This window comes from Rhinatrema bivittatum, chromosome 1 (genome assembly GCF_901001135.1).
Source record: "Rhinatrema bivittatum chromosome 1, aRhiBiv1.1, whole genome shotgun sequence".
NCBI classification, from domain to species: Eukaryota; Metazoa; Chordata; class Amphibia; order Gymnophiona; family Rhinatrematidae; genus Rhinatrema; species Rhinatrema bivittatum.
Genome location: NC_042615.1, coordinates 394,855,334 through 394,874,096, shown reverse-complemented (window position 1 = coordinate 394,874,096; position 18,763 = coordinate 394,855,334). Strand labels below are relative to the sequence as shown.

Below are 18,763 nucleotides of genomic sequence, written 5' to 3'. Positions count from 1 at the left end.
AGAGACTGCGATGATGACATCTGCATGGAAATTCCTTTGCAGAGCTAAAAGCTTTGATAGCTTGGAGAGACAGTTCCGTCCAGTGCTGACAGAGGATGCCACCCACAGATCATGGTTAATTCATCCTGCTGTCTATGGTAAACTAACTTGTTATAAAATTGGGCATATATGTGTGCGCGCTGGGTAGCATCGCACATGTACACCCGCGCATATGTATGAAAATTCATCCCTATATGAACAAAATCAATGCTTATAAGAAACTCAGGAACAAATAGCAAAAGAGATTATAATGCAATACCGGAGACTTTGATTTTTTTCTCTCTCTGTTCAGCTCTGGTCAGCAGTCTGTTGCCCCATCCCACAGGGTATCTGTATATTATGTACTTGGCTGGAGCATACTCAAAACTATTTCCTTTGTTCTAATACCTGAAGTTTTGCAAAATAATTAAGAACCTGACTGCATATGTTCTCTGGACCACTCTGAATCGCCATCTTGTACAGACATTCTCTCTCACGTGTGTGTGACCACTAGCTCTACACTTTCTCTAAACCTAACCAAAAATCAGCATGTGTATCACTAATGTCATGTATCAGGTAACAAGTAGTCACCACTATTAAATCTCTATATAAAAGATCTGTAAATGCTGTCTGCTTCTTAATAGATTGGTAAAACTAAATTAAACAGATTGGTAAAACTAATCTGATTAGATTAGTTTTACCAATCTGTTTAATTTAGTTTTACCAATCTGTTTAAGATTACCAAAACTAATCTTAATTAGATTAGTTTTACCAAAACGAATCTGGTTTTATGGCAGGTTGTTTGCAAAACTTCTTGTGCTGTGAAGTCAAAATTTAACTCAGTCTGCAAGCTGACTTTGTGATGTTCTTATCCTTTTAATGAAGTAATATCTGTGTGCCCTTGAAGGCTTGCAGAGTTCAAGTTGCCTGTGTTGTGTGCTGACCTTGTTCATGATAATACTAGGGAGAAAAATGGAGGGGCTGGAGGGGGGTTGTGAAACAAGAACTATTTCTCATAATGTTTGTCAATGAACAGAAAACATAAAACTTCATGCAATAACTTTAAATCATTATAAACAAATCATAACTATGTGTCAGTATCCCTTCTCATAAGGAGTAAAAGTAACCCTTTGCGTGATACATCCACAAGAGTGTCTCTTACATACTAATATACCATCTCTACAATCATCCTCTGCCTAGCATGTTCCTTTCTTCCCCCCATTCCCAGTAATAGCATTCATCTTTACTGGGTAGTTCCAGGCTGTCCTTTCCTTCAGCAGCATGCTTCCTGAGACTCCCGTGTGCTGCAGCACTGCATTTCTGCTTTTATGCAGGGCCAGGGACTCTCCTTGAAAGTGCTTCTGGTGTACAGGGCCTGCTTCAAATATATTTGAGGCAGCAGGCACTTTGCATGCTTGGTGGGTGAGTAGGTGGGACTTGAAACACAGCATGGGTGTCACTGAAAGGTGAGCGCTTTCACTGGTGGGGAGCAGGACTTGAAACACAGCATGTGCTTTGGCTGACACTGGCTTCCAGCCGTAGCTAGAGGCCTTGAAACGCTCATCTGCAGCTTTTTAATCATCCTAAAATTAGGGTGAATATCTGTTTAAACTGATTGTCACTTTTGGAAAATTCCAGGAATATATGGGTGAAAATAATTTTAATCTGAAAGACCCTATATATTCAGTAGTGCAGCCACACTATTGAGTATAAGCTGGCTATCTTAAAGTTAGCCACCAACTTTATCTGGCTAACATTTAGGCATCTCTTTGACTATAGCCTACTAATTTACAGGGTCATTTATCAAATTGCTATAAGGTGTTTTGCATGCATTAAGCCCCTTTAACACATGCCCTTCTATAAGGGGGAGGGGAGAGAGAGAGAGACTAGCCATAATGCCCTCATCCTAGGTAGATATTTATATCTCTATAGGAGGCCCACCAAGTAACTCGAGGTGAGGTTTAGGTATTCGTGTAGGGGTTAGGGGCCTCCTTGACATTCAAAGTGAGACTTACGAACAGAACAGTGCTCTCTTGTGAAGATTTGATGACCTTCGGAGTGAGGAAACTCACCCAAAGATGAGATTTGTGCAATGTTCTCTCAGCCTAGCTTGATGTTACCCAGGTAGAGAGTCCATCAAGCTAGATTGAGAGAACATTGCACAAATATCATCTTTGAGTGAGCTTCCTCACTCCGAGGGTCATCAAATCTTCACAAGAGAGCACTGTTCTGTTCGTACGTCTCACTTTGAATGTCAAGGTGGCCCCTAACCCCTACACGAATACCTAAACCTCACCTCGAGTTACTTGGTGGGCCTCCTATAGAGAGATAAATATTTACCTAGGATGAGGGCATTATGGCTAGTCTCTCTCTCCCTCTCTCCCTCCCCCCCCCCCTTGTGGTTGTAGAAGGGCCCTGACAGCTTGGTTGGCTCTCTGGGAGCTTACACCTACTAAACATGGTCCCCCCAGCAATTCTGGCACTTATCGCATAGTGCAAAAAGGTTATTGCAATTTGCAGTAGCTTAGCACTTTGCATAGGTATTAGCACAAATTGCAATAAACTGCCTATTACCATAAAACAGGCCCCTTTTCCTATTGCATGCGATATTTAGTGCATTTTGATAAATCCAGGCCTTAGCCAGCTAATTCCGCCCAGCTAGGCTTCTGGCATGCACATAACTTAGCTGGCTAGTATATAGCTGGATAAGTGTCCAAATTTTACTTTAGCCAGATAACTTTTGAGTTATCTGGCTAAATGCTTTTGAATATAGACCTCTTGGCATTTTACATTGACTGTAGTTGTGAAATTTGCTGACGGTTAAAATTATTTTGCCAACCTTTGATAAAATTATACATTTTCTTTTAGGACCTTCTTTAAAGCATTTTCACTTATGGGAGAAACTCAGGAAAGAGAGAGAGTTTTAATTCACTTCTCAAACAGATATTATCAGTGTAATCCAGTTACCATTTCTTCTCAAGGTAATTTCAGTTTTTGATATTACTCCATACCTGTGTTTATTTCTGCAAAGATTGGGTCTAGGAGAGGGAAGAGTGAGGGAGAGGGATGCTGAGGGCTGTTTCAAACAACATCTCAGCTTTATTCACTGGGCCTCAGTGTAATCAGCTGCATTAGGCTGTGTGCACGTCAGTCTGTTGTTTTGTACATATTTTTGTGCATAGAACTTTACTCCTGATATAGCAAGGAATTTTGCCCACACAAAATGTACGCACAAACCTGAGTAAAAATGTGCACACACCTTAGCATTTCTCCATGCAATTCCCGTGTTAATCATGGCATTAGGTGTTCTTCCCCAATACAAAGAGGTGCATAGGCTTTACTCATGTTTTCTTAATGCTGGAAATTTAAATCCTGGTCAGTGGTGTATTGAAGTTTCTGGTGCTGTTGTGATTCTATGGGGCTGAACCTGGAGTTCATGGTGCTGAGATGCTGTACTCAGGATTTATATATAGAAAACATGATTTTTCCATCGATAAGCAGGCTGAATTAGCCATGCTGAATGGCTAATGTTATCAGAGTGGCACTAGGCAGTTGTCTTTCAAAGCTAAGGCTTTTTTTGCCCTAATGGGCAAGCACGGCAGTTCTCATATAAATGAGCCTTCTAGAAGTCTCCTCCGTATTTTTTTTTCATTAATGCTTTGCATGGACGTGGAATCTGTCTCTCTGATTCCTCCTCAGATTCATTCCCTGTTTCTCGCTTTGGTACCCCAAAACAGCACTTTTCAATACTACCATGGTGCAGAAGAAGACAGAGTAATTTAAGCATTGTAGTTGTGGTCACATTATGTCCATCATGGATGACCATATCTACTGTTATTTGTGCCTAGGCGCAGATCACTACCAAGCCAATTGTTGTGGTTGCGGAAGGATGTCACCCAGAGCACAGAGGCAGTGAGCAGAAAAAAAAGCTAGAATCCAGGCTGAAGTCACCTCAGCCCAATGGTTAATCTTCTCATTGAGCTCTCCTACCTCTTCCCGGGATAATCAGCTCAATCCTCCCTTGGCTAGTTATAACATCCTCATGCGCTGGAGCGCCTACTGGCCTCTGCAGGCACATTTCCCGGTCCTAATAAGGTGCACAAGCAGCCTGAGATGACTCTGATGACCCTGCGTCTTGCGAAACCTGTACCAAAGAACAAACGCTGAAGAAAGTGCCGTATGTACTGAAGACTGCACACATGACACCGATGACAGCGCATCCTGCGCCGAGCACGGAGCCAAAGGCAGCGCATTCAACACCACAGTCGATGCACATGGCACATACAATGCATAATACAGCGCATTTGACAGCTTGCATGGCACATACACCGGTTCATATGGACCACACTATGGCACATACAGCGCTGAAATATCAAAAAATGGCACATTTAACACACAGGCCTCTTACGGCACTGAAAGCAACTCAATGGGCAATGCAACATCCTTCATGCCTGGAACATCTGGCGCAGGAAACTGATCATGGCACAAAAACAGACTTTGTTGAATATTCTAGCAGCAGCAATTGCACTGCCTAGGATGCCAAAAAACATGTATCAACCTCTGATGGTGCCACCTCAGCTTCCACCACATACTCAGGTCACCTTGCTCCCTTCTACTTTATTGCAACAGGGCTTCAGGCTGCCTACACTTAAGCCCATTTGCTCTCTCTTGCCTCTGACTCTCGCTTTGGCACTGGAGAATAAACAAGACTTGGAGCAGGAAACATCTACACTCCATTCTCAATGCTCCCAGCAAGCGGTCGAGCAAATTATGGACATTGTTCGTAACTTCTTTTCATCACTGCTTCCTTAGACAATACCTGCTTCTTTCCCTCCAGTTTACCCAATTCAACCATTGGAATCCATGGCCCCCCAGTTACGTAGTACAGACATTCCTTTTGTTTCTAAGGTAGATCCCCCTTTATCATCCCACCTCTTTGGGGCTGTTAGCTGCTGTCCTCGAAGTCAAGTAATCCCATGCAGCCTTCCCCTGTTTGCTGGGGCTCCCAGCTGTGGCAACCCATGGCCGGTCCACCCTACCTGCCCTAACGCTCAGTGAGCTCCCTGCTCTCCGGCGTGGCACGCTCAGACTCAGTCGGCTGCCGGCATAGTCTCCACTTGGCTTTGGATGCCGCCGACCCTCCTGCTATGGGTGCTTCCATAGGTGCATGCACGCGACTCAGCCGGACCTTTAAAGGGGCCACAGCAAGAAACCACGGCCCAGCCCCTAACGATGACATCAGGACTGAGGGTTATTTAAATACTGGCTCAGTCCTCAGTTCTTTGCCTTTGCAACAGGTCCTTCTTTTCGGAGTGCTAGTTGCTGATCCTGTGGTTCCTGTGATTGCTATTCCGGTGGTTCCTGTTCCTGTGTTCCTGACTGTTCCTGACTCTGTGCCTTTCCTCGTCCTTGGTTCCTGTGTCCTCTTCCTCAGCTTGATCTCCTGGTTCTGACTTTGGCTTGCTTCCTCATCTTCTCGTCAGCTGCCCGTCTTGACCCCTGGCCTGGTACCTCATCTCCGCTCGTCTGCCGCCCGCCCCGGACCTTCAGCTTGGCTCTTCATTTTGCACCTTCGCTGCCTGCCTCGACCCGGATTCCTGACTCCGCGTCTGCCTCAGAGTTGGGCTGGTGAGAGGACAGCTTGTGGATCATTATTCTCGAGGGCCTGGCCTCCAGAACAAAAGATGAATTGGCTGCTCGAGAATTACCCAAGGATCTGGAGGCACTCATTTATCTGATGGGCTGAATTGATTGGCGTCTACAACAGTGGATAAGGATCTGAAGCCTGGGCACCGGGTGGTTCCTTTGGCACCCTCTTTCTCTCAACTCCTGGTCTCACCAACAACCTTAGAGTCTGCACCTGCTCGCAATGAGGAGCCCATGCAACTCAGTCATAGTCGCCTATCTCCTGAATAAAAGCAGCGACGTAGGTCCCTCAGTCTCTGCCTTTATTGTGCCCGGAGGGGACATCTGCTGGCTCAATGCCCTGAGCAGCTGGTAAACTCTCGAGCCTAGGCATCACAGGGGAGCTGAGCCCAATGTACTGTTCCCGTGACACTCCATTACTCCAGTGGGTCCTTTGCAACCTTAGCATTTATCGACTCCGGGGCCAGAGGGAACCTTATCCTAGCAGAACTAATAAATCAGCTACAGCTTCCTGTGGTCCGCCGCACCCCTCTACTGCTAATCTCATCCATCCAGGGAGATCCTCTGCCAGGTCGAGTTACCTTTTGCACTGCTCCTGTGGTCCTCCGTACTGGGGTGCTTCACGAGGAGGAGATCTCCTTCTTTATACTTGAAAAGGCTATCTACCCGGTGGTACTAGGACTTCCATGGCTCTAGAAACACACGCCTCACATCAACTGGGAGACCCTGCAAGTAGCCTCCTGAGGTCCCAACTGTTTCTCTTCCAGTCTTCGGGACTTACCTCAGCCTCAACTTCTGCTAGTTACCACCACCTCGTCTTTGCCAGCCCAGTATGCGGATTATGCCAATGTCTTTTCGAAGGGGAAGGCTGAGACTCTCCCGGAGCACCGCCTATTTGACTGTGCGATTGATGTTCTGCTTGACACTGTGCCACCGCGTGGCCGGGTCTACCTGCTGTCACTACCCGAGACCCAAGCGATGTCTCAATACATTCGTGAGAACTTGGAGAGAGGATTCATCCATCCTTCCATTTCCCTGGCAGGGGCAGAATTCTTTTTCGGCGCCAAAGAGGATGGCTCCTTAAGACCATGTATTGACTACCGTGGACTCAATGCAATCACTCACCGGGTCAGGTACCCACTCATCCCAGGGCTTTTAGACCATCTCCAGGGGGCCAAGATCTTCACAAAGTTGGATCTCCACAGGGCCTACAATCTGGTCCGCATTAAGCCTGGAGATGAAAGGAAGACCGCCTTCAACACGTGTGACGGCTATTACAAATACCTAGTAATGCCTTTTGGCCTATGTAACACGCTAGCGGTCTTCCAAAACCTTATGAGGTCTTCCGAGACATGCTTCATGCCAACATAATTGTTTATCTAGACGACGTTCTAATCTACTCAAGAGACTTGGCATCCCATCATTCGGAGGTTCGCCGTGTTCTTCAGCGTCTGAGAGATCATCACATATACGCCAAGTTAGAGAAATGCCTCTTCGAGCAGGAGTCCCTGCCCTTCCTGGGGTTCACCATTTCAGGATTTCGTATGAACCCGGAAAAGCTGGCCAGCAATCGGGATTGGCCTCAACCCGTAGGGCTCCACTCTTTACAGTGTTTTTTAGACTTTGCTACCTTCTACAGGAATTTCATCCTGCGGTATTCCCACATCATGGCGCCTCCTACCACGCTCAAAAAGAAGGGTTCAGATGGCAGACACTGGTCGCCAAAGGCCATCCAGGCCTTCGAGGAGCTAAAACTGGCCTTCCTGCATGAACCCTACCTCTGTCACCCGGATCCGTCACGACCATTCATTGTGGAGGTTGACGTCTCTGATATCGCAGAGAGAGAGTCCTCAGCTAGTACTCCAATCATGGAGCCCTCTTACTGTGCTCCTACTTCTGCAAATTCACGTTGGCTGAGCGAAACTACAGAATCGGAGATAAAGAACCTCCTGGCCATTAAGATGGCATTCGAAGAGTGGAGACAATGGCTGGAGGGGGCACAACATCCCATTATGGTGTACACTGATCACAAAACTTGGAATACCTTAGTAAGGCTCAATGTTTGAACCCTCGCCAGGCCCGCTAGTCACTCTTCTTTAGTTGATTTGACTTCTTTTTATGTTATCAACCAGCATCAAAGAATGCAAGGGCGGACGCCTTATCCAGACTTCACGAGACGGAGGATGTACCCGATTCAACTCTGTATATCCTAGATCCTGCTAGGATTCTCCTTGCTGTCACCAGCAAGATACCCCCGGGGAAAACTGTAGTCCCTCTCCGCCTTCAGTTAAAGATTTTATCCTGGGACCATGATTCTCTCACCGCCGGATACCTGGAACTCTTGTCTCGCTACTATTGGTGGCCTCAGATGTTCCAGGACATTCGGGCCTACGTCAACTGCTGCCTGACCTGTACCCAGCAGAAGCCACTGCCAGGTTGGCCATGGGGGCTCCTGCAACTACTCCCAGTGCCTCAAGAACCTTGGACACACATCTCCACAGACTTTGTGGTGGACTTGCCCTCATCCAATGGGAACCGGATGATCTGAGTCGTATTCGATAGGTTCTCCAGGATGGCATACTTCACTCCTCTGCCTAAGTTGCCCTCAGCACCCGAGTTAACCCAGCTTTTTACCCGGCACATCTTCCACCTCCACGGTCTTCCACAGCACATCATGTCTGACCGTGGCCCCCCAGTTCACGGCAAAGTACTGGCGGGCCCTATGCAAGAAATTTGGTGTACAACTAGATTTTATGTCTGCTTTCCATCCTCAGGGAAATGGTCAAGCTGAATGGATCAATCGGGGCCTGAAAACCTTTATCTGCTCATTCGTCAGGAGCCATCAGAACTACTGGGCATCTTTGTTACCTTGGGCAGAATTCTCACACAACATGCATGTTCACTCTGCCACAGAGACTTCCCCATTCCAGGTAGTCTTAGGTAAGCAGGCAAGACCTCCTCTGCTCGGCCCCTAATGATGACGTCAGGACTGAGGGGTATTTAAACCCTGGCTCAGTCCTCAGTTCTTTGCCTTTGCAACAGGTCCTTCTCTTTAGAGTGCTAGTTGCTGATCCTGTGGTTCCTGTAATTCCTGTTCATAATCCTGATTCCTGTTTTGGTGGTTCCTGTTTCTGTGTTCCTGACTGTTCCTGACTCCATGCCTTTCCTCGTCCTTGGTTCCCACGTCCTCTTCCTCTGCTTGTTCTCCGGGTTCTGACTTCGGCTTGCTTCCTCGTTTCTGCTCGTCAGCTGCCCGTCTTGACCCTTGACCTGGTACCTCATCTCTACTCATCTGCTACCTGCCCCGGACCTTCAGCTTGGCTTTTCATTTTGCACCTTTACTGCCTGCCTTGACCCGGATTCCTGACTCCGTGTCTGCCTGCCGTTGGACCCGTCTTCACTGAGGAGACCAGCACCTGCTGGCCCCGGTACCCAAGAGCTCAACCTGAGGGGAACAAGGGCTGGTATAGGTGAAGCCCCAGCCGGGTCGTCCTCAACCACACCATCTGCCGGTAACTAGGACCATTGGGGACTATCCCTCTGTGGTCCTGGTCCAAGGGTCCACAGTTCTAACACTGTGGTAGCTCAACGGGTATCCCTTCTGACCCACTGGAAGATATGCCAGACCATTCTTCTCCACCAGAGGACCATTTTGTAGAGAAAGTAGGTTCTCTGCTGAAGGTGGACATCTGTAAGGAGCCTGACCAGTGCATGGAAGTAATGAGTTTGTGTTGCGTGTGCCGGCCGCGGCAGACCCACGGCTCAGCCCCCTCACCTCTCTTTGCCAAATGCAGCGTCTAGTTCCACGTCTCTGGCAGCGGTGGGCTGCCGGCTCCGTCCTCAGGCCACCCCCAGTGCTCCAGCTCCTGCTACAGGCCTCTGTTTTCCGTGATGGGCCTCTCCGCATGGCCCGCGGACAGACGCCACCGTTCAGCGCTGCGCCCCTCCCTAGGCGCACGCGCATTACGGTTGCTTATGAAGGGTTCGCAGCGGGAACTTGGCCGCGGCCCCAGATGATATCACCGAAGCTCCAGTACTTAAGGCCGGGCTCGGCTCCTGATAGTCGCCTTTGCAATAGGTCTCCAAACTGGTTGTGTACTTCGTTGACTCCTGGTGATTCTCCTGCATTCCAGGTTCCTGATCCCTGCAAGTTCCAGTTCCTGTTCTCCTTCGTACCTGCATTCCTGATTCCTAGCCCTTCTTCAGATGAACTTCTTGGACACCACTTCTGCATTGCCTGACTACGCTTCTGATCCTCTCCAAGCCCGGACCTCTGCATTGCCTGACTATGCTACTGATCTTCTCCAAGCCCGGACCTCTGCATTGCCTGACTATGCTACTGACCCTCTCCAAATCTGGACCTCTGCATTGCCTGACTATGCTATGGATCTTCTCCAAGCCTGGACCTCTGTATTGCCCGAATACACTATGGATCTTCTCCAAGCCCAGACCTCCGCTTTGCCTGACCTTGCTTCTGATCTTTTCCAAGCCCAGACCTCCGCTTTGCCTGACCTTGCTTCTGATCTTTTCCAAGCCCGAACCTCTGCTTTGCCTGACTATGCCATTGATCTTCTCCTTGCTCAGACCTCAGCCTTGCCTTGCCACCGCTCCTTGATTGCTGCCGGTCCTGACTCCAGTTTGCTCTACGACGCCTCTTCAGTCTAGGTCCTGGACTTGGCATATTCAGGCTTCAGTCTGTTCTTGCTCGGACGTCCCCTGTCTGACTTTGGTTCTATTGGCGTCCAGGTCTCCGGGACTCTGCCTCGTCCAGTACAGACTTACCAGCTTTGCTGTTGCTGCCTCTGGGCAGACCTCTCTACCTTTCCATCGACGACATACGGAGGCTCATCTATGCCCAGCCGGCCCCGGTACCCAAAGGCTCAACCCGTGGGGAACAAGGTCTGGTATTGGTGAAGCGTCAGCTGTCCTCCGTCCATCAGCCCACTCCGTTTGCTGATGGTGGGGACCCGAGGGATCCTTCCTACGGGTAGCGTCAACCCCACCTTGGCCCAAGGGTCCACCTCTGGCGCAACAGGTTGCAAAGGCCATGGACTTGGTGGAGCCGCGTGCCCTCCAGGCTATTCCTGGCCTGGCTTCAAAGGTACAAGAACAGCAACAATTTCTCGAGGCCCTGGCCTCCTCCATCGAGCATCTGCAAGCCTCGCTTAATGCCCTTTCCAGTAGTTCAGTTCCAATACCGGGTTTCTCTCACCAACCGCAGTCTTTCTCCACTCCTAGAGCCTTGATGGCTCTACCAGCTCCGCCTCGCTTCAATGGTGACTCCAAGTTCTACAGAGGGCTCATCAACCAATGTTACATGCAGTTCGCTTTGCAGCCCTCCATCTTTCAATATGAACTTACGAACTTCACTTTTATCTTGTCTCGCCTGGAGGGGAAGGCGTTGGCTTGGGTCTCGCCCTTATGGGAGTGATTGGATTCCCTCCCTCAAGAGCTATCTCGATTTGTGGCTGTGTTTTGGCTGATCTTTGACGATCCTGGACGGCATGCCGTGGCAAGCACTAATTTGCTACACCTTCGACAAGGCCAAAGGAGCCTATTTGATTATAAGATTGAATTTCGGACTTTAGCCACAGAACTCTCCTGGCAGGAAGACTGCCTATGCACTATCTACCTGGATGGACTATCCCCACAGCTGAAGGATGAAGTGGCAGCTTGGGAGCTCCCTCCCTCACTCGAGGATCTTATCGATCTGACTGGCCGAATTGATCATCGTCTCCAAGAGCGCCACTGGGAGAATCGGATACCCAGAAGGCCGTCTTGGGTTCGCTCCCTCTCTTCACCGGCCTCTAGCCCTGCCTCCGGTAGGGTTCCCCTTGTGCCCAAAATGGAAGAACTCATGCAGTTGGGCCGTGGGCGGCTATTCCCAGAAGAGTGCCTCCGGCGGAGACAATCAGGCCTATGTCTGTATTGTGGAGCACCAGGCCATCACCTACAGGCCTGCCCAGTCTGTCCAGGAAACTACCCGGCCTAAGTTCAGTAGGGGTCCTGAACTTGAGTGCAATGTCACCGGCCCCTCAACTGTCCTTACCGGTTACCCGGACTTGGGACTTGGGACATTGTCCCAAGTCCTTTCCAGACCTCGCTCTGGTGGATTCCGAAGCAGGAGTAAATTTTATTTTTAAGAATCTAGTTCAACTTCTGGGTATAAATACCCGTCCTTTGGAAACTTCCTTGTGCATTGCTTCGATTTACTGTGAGCCATTACCTAGCTGAATCTCCTTGACTACTGAGCCAGTCCAGCTCCTCACTGGTGCCGTCCATGTTGAATAAATTGAACTTCTGGTCTTAGAATAAACCATTCACCTGGTAGTCCTAGGGCTACCTTGGCTCCAACATCATTCCCCTTAATTTGATTGGGGGTCGCTCTAGCTGGTGGAATGAGGTTCCACTTGCCATCAGACTTGTTCACAAAAGATGGTGCCATCTCCTACAGTTCCTTTGGTGACTACCTTCTCAGGTATACCAGCTCCTTATGCAGACTTTGAAGATGTCTTTTCGAAGCAGAAAGCGGACCTTCTACCACCTCTTCGAAGGTTTGACTGCCCTATTGAATTCCTGCCTGGAACTACGCCTCCCCGAGGGTACCTACCCTCTGTCACTTCCTGAGACCAAAGCTATGAAGGAGTACATCTGAGAGAACCCTGCTAAAGGGTTCTTTCAACCATCATCTCCTGCCGGAGCAGGATTTTTCTTCGATACGAAGAAAGACAGATCCCTAAGGCCATGTATCGATTACCGCCGCTTAAATGCCATCACCAGCAAAGACAAATATCTGTTGCCCTTGATCTCAGAGTTATTTGATCGATTACACGGAATCTCCATTTTTACCAAATTGGATCTGTGTGGAGTTTACAACTTGGTGCGTATCTGCCCCGAAGATATCTGGAAAACAGCCTTCAACACCAGAGACAGGCATTACGAATATCTGGTTATGCCCTTTGGCCTCTGTAACGCTCCCACAGTATTTCAATGGATGATTAAGGAAATCTTCAGAGATCTACTGTATGTTAAGGTTGTAGCATACCTTGATGACATCCTTGTCTTCTCCGAGGATCTAGCTACACATCGTGCGATGTTGGCACGGTCCTTCAACGTCTCCTTGAAAACCATCTTTTGGCAAAGTTGGATAAATGCCTGTTTGAAAAATCCAGTTTGCCCTTCCTAGGGTACATAATCTCGCATGAAGGATTCTCCATGGATCGTGAAAAGCTCAAAAGAATCCAAGATGGGCCTCAAAGCGCTGTAACAATTCCTTGGTTTCATGAATTATTACTGCCATTTAATTTCCCATTACTCGACACTGGCGGCTCCTCTTACAGCGTTGACCCGCAAGGGCCAGGATACCCGGAACTGGAGCCCTGAAGCCATTACAGCCTTCCAACGCCTCAAAGAGGCCTTCCTTGCTGGACCCTGTCTTCACCATCCAGACCCAAACCGCCCATTTCAGGTCGAAGTAGACGCCTCTGCTATTGGGGCCGGGGCAGTTCTGAGCCAACATTCAACCTCTGGATCCCTGGTTCCGTCCTCGTTCTACTCACGCAAGTTCTCTCCTGTGGAACAAAACTATAGCATCGGTGACCGTGAATTGCTTGCTATTAAATTAGCCCTAGAGGAATGGCGCCCGTGGCTAGAGGGCGCTCAGCATAAATTCACAATATTTACCGATCACAAGATCCTGGAACACTTGAGTCATGCCCAGCATCTCAACACTCCTCAAGCCCAATGGGCCCTGTTATTTTCTAGGTTAAATTTTGAACTTCGCTATCGTCCAGCTGGAAAAAATCTTCGGGCAGATGCCCTGTCACTTTCCTTCGAACCAGAAGATTCTCCTGAAGAACCCGGTCATATATTTGACCCAGCCTGTATTTGCTTGTCTGCAACTCACCCAGTCCCAGCTGGGAAGACTTTTGTGCCCCGTCGCCTCTGTGAAAGAGTTCTCTGGTGGGCACATGATTCTAAATTTTCCGGTCACCCAGGGAGAGCGCGAACCCTAGCCTTGCTCCAGCAGTTCTTCTGGTGGCCCACTATGGTTTCTGATGCTAAAGCATGCGTCTATTCCTGCAATACTTGCGCTCACCAGAAACCCCCGGTCGGTCGACCATGGGGTTTGCTCCAGCCACTTCCAGCTCCCGAAGAACTGTGGACAATATCTATGTTAACAATCACAAGAACCTTTTGGAAACTCTGTTAAACATCGAAACTTTGTAAACCGTTGTGATGGCGAAACCGAACGACGGTATATAAAACTTGATAAATAAATAAATAAATTTCCTTGAGGATTTGCCGCCATCCAAGGGTCACACGGTCAATTCGAAACCACAACGTCACTAGAAATTGAAGGTATACTCAAAAAAGCTAAACCAGCAATGCACCCATTTGACATCATGCCTACAAAAACACTCCTCGCCATCCAGTCAAGAATTGCAATACCTATAGCAAAGATTCTTAACAAATCCATCACATCAGGAATTGTACCTACCCAACTCAAACATGCCATAATAAAACCAACTCTGAAGAGACAAGATTTAAACCCAACAGAACCAGCATTGCCCAGTTTCTAACCTACCTTTCCTCTCCAAAATATTACAGAAAGTCATCAACAAGCAGCTCACTGAATTCCTGGACGAAAATCAATTACTCTCCCCATTCCAATATGGATTCTGCAAGTACCATAGTACTGAAACTCTTCTTCTAACACTCTGATACAATCCTAAAAGCATTAGACGCTGGTCAATCCTATATACTTGCCCTGCTGGACATTTCCTCGGCATTTGACACAGTCAACCACAACATCCTTTTAACTCGCCTCTCTCAAATTAGCATTACTGGCACTGCGCTAGGTTGGCTCGAATCTTTTCTTAACGGCAGGAAATACAGTGTAAAAATTGGCCAGCATGAATCCAAACCAAAAAATCTGCATCAAGGAGTACCCCAAGGCTCCTCTCTATCCTCCACACTTTTCAGTATGTATATTTATTTATTTATTTTTAATTTTTCTATAACGAAGCTCCTGTAAGAATACAAATCACACCGGTTTACATTATAACAACAAAATTCGCTTAGGAGCGTTACATAGAACAATGAAGACATGTATATATGAAATGAATTAAAACTTAACATATCGTAAACTGTAACTTATCCTATCGTATAAATTAACTTCTCGTAAATAGATGTCTCAGTGGAATGTTTTGGAGAGGTGGCTGAGTAACATGGTAGGAGCGAAATTTCAGAAGAAAGAGAGGAGGGATTAACAGTCTGAGGTTGCAAGAATTAGGAGTCTGTGAAGGCTAGAGTCTGGAGTAAGGGAAGAATAGCATTAGGAGTCAGGGAAGGTGAGGCTGAATAGCCTCCACTCTGTCAACTGTTAATGAAACTGGGTCTCCCGCACTTTATATATGCAGATGATGTGCAGATCCTAATCCCTATCAATGACTCCCTACCCAATGCGCTTAAAACCTGGAATACTGCACTAGCGGAAATTGAGAGTCCACTAACCGAAAACTCATTGGCAATAAATACCAACAAAACAGAGCTTCTCAATATTTCTTCACAAAACAACAACCATTCTAGCCCTACTCTACAATCTCTATCTGACCATCACACTGTACAACAAGTCCGCAGTCTTGGTGTCATAATTGACAATCATTTTACATTAAAATAATTTATCACCTCCACCATTAAAAATGGTTTCCACAAACTTCATACTTTGAAAAGGATAAAACCACTACTACACCCTAATGACTTCCGGACTGTACTACAGGCTACTATATTATCTAAATTGGACTACTGTAACTTCTTATTACTAGGTCTACCAAATAACTCAATACAACCATTACAGATGCTACAAAATGCAGCTGCACGCTTGCTTACTAACACGCACCGCCACGAACACATTACTCCAGCTCTACAACTCCTACACTGGCTTCCGATCATATTTAGGATCATATTCAAAGTCCTCACCCTTATACACAAGACATTATATAACCAAGACATGCATTGGTCTTCTGAGTTCTTTACATTCCTTACTTCGGACAGTCCAATTAGAAAAATGCACCAGGCTAAGCTAAATATTCCAATGCTTAAACAGATAAAATATGTCTCAACTAGAGAACGAACATTTATGATAGCTGGAATTAACATGTGGAACAAATTACCCACTGATCTGCGCCTGGAACCCTGCCACGAGAAATTTAAACAGAACTTAAAAACATGGCTGTTTAAACAAGCCTACAATTTGTGAACCTTTCCCTTCAGATTAAAATATATAATATGACATTTATATAATACTATCTTCTCTTTCCAATCAGTTTCTTTTCAATTACGCTAAACACACCATGGTGACCTATTTTCTTGCAATATTATTAATATTATAATTTATCTGTCAACTAATTCTGACCTTGTAAACATATGTACTGTTAATAATGTACTATTAAGTTGATCCGCCAGCCCTATGCGCCCCTGCTAAATCTAGTTTAGTTTATTTTAATTATATTATAATTTCAATGTTATCAGCAATGTATCATTATTTTAATTATGTTGGATTGTAAAGCTTGTTGCTAATTTAATGTTCATTGTAAACCGAGGTGATGTTTACTAACGAGCCGCGGTATATAAAAACCCTTAAATAAATATGGGTTACTATATATAGATTTTCCAAAATGGCCCATTTTGTTCCATTACCGGGCCTACCATCCGCTCCCGAATTAGCACGCCTTCTTCCTCCATACATTTCGACTGCACGGCTTACCCAAGGACATTGTTTCTGACAGAGGTCCAAAATTTGTCGCCCGTTACTGGCGTGCTCTCTGGAATAAATTTGGCATTAACATCAGTTTAACCACCATGTACCACTTGCAAGCCAATGGGATCCTCTTAGTGTTTGGGTAATTGCCAGGTTCTTGTGGCCTGGTTTGGCCTCTGTTGGAAACAGGATGCTGGGCTTTGATGGACCCTTGGTCTGACCCAGCATGGCAATTTATTATGTTATGAATGAATCGCTCTCTAAAATCCTTCCTTCGTGCCTATATCAGTGACCTTCAAGACAACTGGTCCGAATTCCTTCCTTGTACGGAGTTCTCCCACAACTCCCATATTGCCGCTGCCACAGGCACGTCGCCCTTCTTTATGGTTTATGGGAAGCAACTTCGACCCCCATTACCCATACTGTTATCTGTGTCCTCTCTGCCGTGCAAGCTACTGCAGATGCCCTCAAGGCATTCTGGAATCAGACAAATCTTTACTTTCACCAAGCCGCATCCCAGGCAAGAAGTCTGCGAACATCCATCGACACTCTGCTCCTGAGTTTCTCCCTGGCCAGAAAGTCTGGTTAAGCACACTGTATGTTCGGCTTAAGATACTTTCCCAAAGGTGTGCACTGAGATACATCAGATCTTTCCCAATCATTCGTCGTGTTGGACCAGTTACATACCAGCTTCGCCTGCCAACAACTTTAGGAATCCATAATACGTTCCACGTATCACTTCTGAAGCCAGTGGTTCTATCATGGCCTTCACGAAAAGTTCCCGAACCATCTCTGCTGGTTGCGGAGTCCGACACTACCTATAAGATCCATGAAGTCCTAGATATTCGCCGTAAGGGCCACCGGTGGGAATACCTCCTTTCCTGGGAGGGTTACGGCCCAGAAAAGGAGGTTGGAACCAGCTCATAACATCCTGGATAAAAACCTCCTCCTTCAGTTTCATCATGCCCATCCGGGCAAACCCAGACCTCCAAGGGGGGGGGGGCATAAGGGGGGTACTGTTGCATGTGCCGGCCGTGGCAGACCCGCTGACCGGCCCCCTCACCTCTCTTTGCCAAATCCAGCGTCTAGTTCCACATCTCTGATAGCTGTGGGCCGCCGGCTCCGTCCTCGGGCCACCCCCCCGGTGTTCCAGCTTCTGCTACAGGCCTCTGTGCTCCCTGACAGGCCTCTCCGCATGGCCCGCGGAGAGATGCCGCCGTTCAGTGCTGCAATGCTCTCTAGGCGTGTGTGCGCGTGCATCACTATCACTTATGAAGTGCCCACGGCGGGAACTTGGCCACGGCCCCGGATGATGATGTGTCAAAGCGCTGGTACTTATGGCCGCGCTTGGCTCCTGATAGTCGCCTTTGCAACAGGTCTCCACGCTGGTCATGTACTTCGTTGCCTACTGGTGATCCTCCCTCGTTCCTGATCCCTGCAAGGTCCAGTTTCTGTTCTTTGTTCTTGCGTTCCTGATTCCTAGCCCTTCTTCGGATTGACTTCTTGGACATGACCTTTGCACTGCCTGACTACGCTTCTGATCCTCTCCAAGCCCGAACCTCTGCATTGCCTGACTACGCTACTGACCCTCTCCAAACCCGGACCTCTCCATTGCCCAACTACACTACAGATCTTCTCCAAGCCCAGACCTCTGGTTTGCCTGACCAGGCTACTGATCTTCTCCAAGCCCAGACCTCTGCTTTGCCTGTCCACGCTACTGATCTTCTCCAAACCCGGATCTCTGCTTTGCCTGACTACGCCATTGATCTTCTCCTTGCTCAGACCTCAGCCTTGCCTTGCCACCGGCCCTGACTCCAGTTTGCTCTATGATGTCTCTTCAGTATACATTCTGGTCTTGGCCTATTCAGACTTTGGCCTGTTCTTGCTCAGGTGCCCCCTGTCTGACTTTGGTTCTGTTGGTGCCCGGCTCTCCGGGACTCCGCCTTGTCCATTACAGACTTGCCAGCTTTGCTATTGGTGCCTCTGGACTGACTTCTCTACCTTTCCATCGATGACATATGGAGGCCCACCTATGCCCAGCCAGCCTCTGACCCCAAAGGCTCAACCCGTGGGGAAATTGGGCTGGTATTGGTGAAGCGTCAGCCGGCCTCCGTCCATCAGCCCACTCCGCCTGCTGATGGTGGTGATCCCTAGGATCCTTCCTACGGGTAGCATCAACCCCACCTCAGCCCAAGGGTCCACCTCCGGCGCCACAGTTTGCTATGAATCCTAGAGCTTCCAAGCGAGCCCACAGCATTTCCGTCCCATCTGTACTACAGAAATCTCTAATAAAATTCTGGGAAACTCATTCACTGGGGACAACAGAAGCACAGAAAC

The 18,763-nt window shown here is 47.7% G+C and overlaps 1 protein-coding gene across 2 annotated transcripts in view; it reads left to right on the top strand.

Moving 5' to 3' along the window:
* PSD3 (pleckstrin and Sec7 domain containing 3) overlaps positions 1 to 18,763 on the top strand; it is a 1,257,010-nt gene that overhangs the window by 596,057 nt on the left and 642,190 nt on the right. For both annotated transcript variants that reach the window (XM_029601790.1, XM_029601782.1), the window contains exon 7: positions 2,887 to 2,999. In XM_029601790.1, the coding sequence (XP_029457650.1) occupies positions 2,887 to 2,999 (113 nt within the window). The remainder of the gene's footprint in view (positions 1 to 2,886; positions 3,000 to 18,763) is intronic.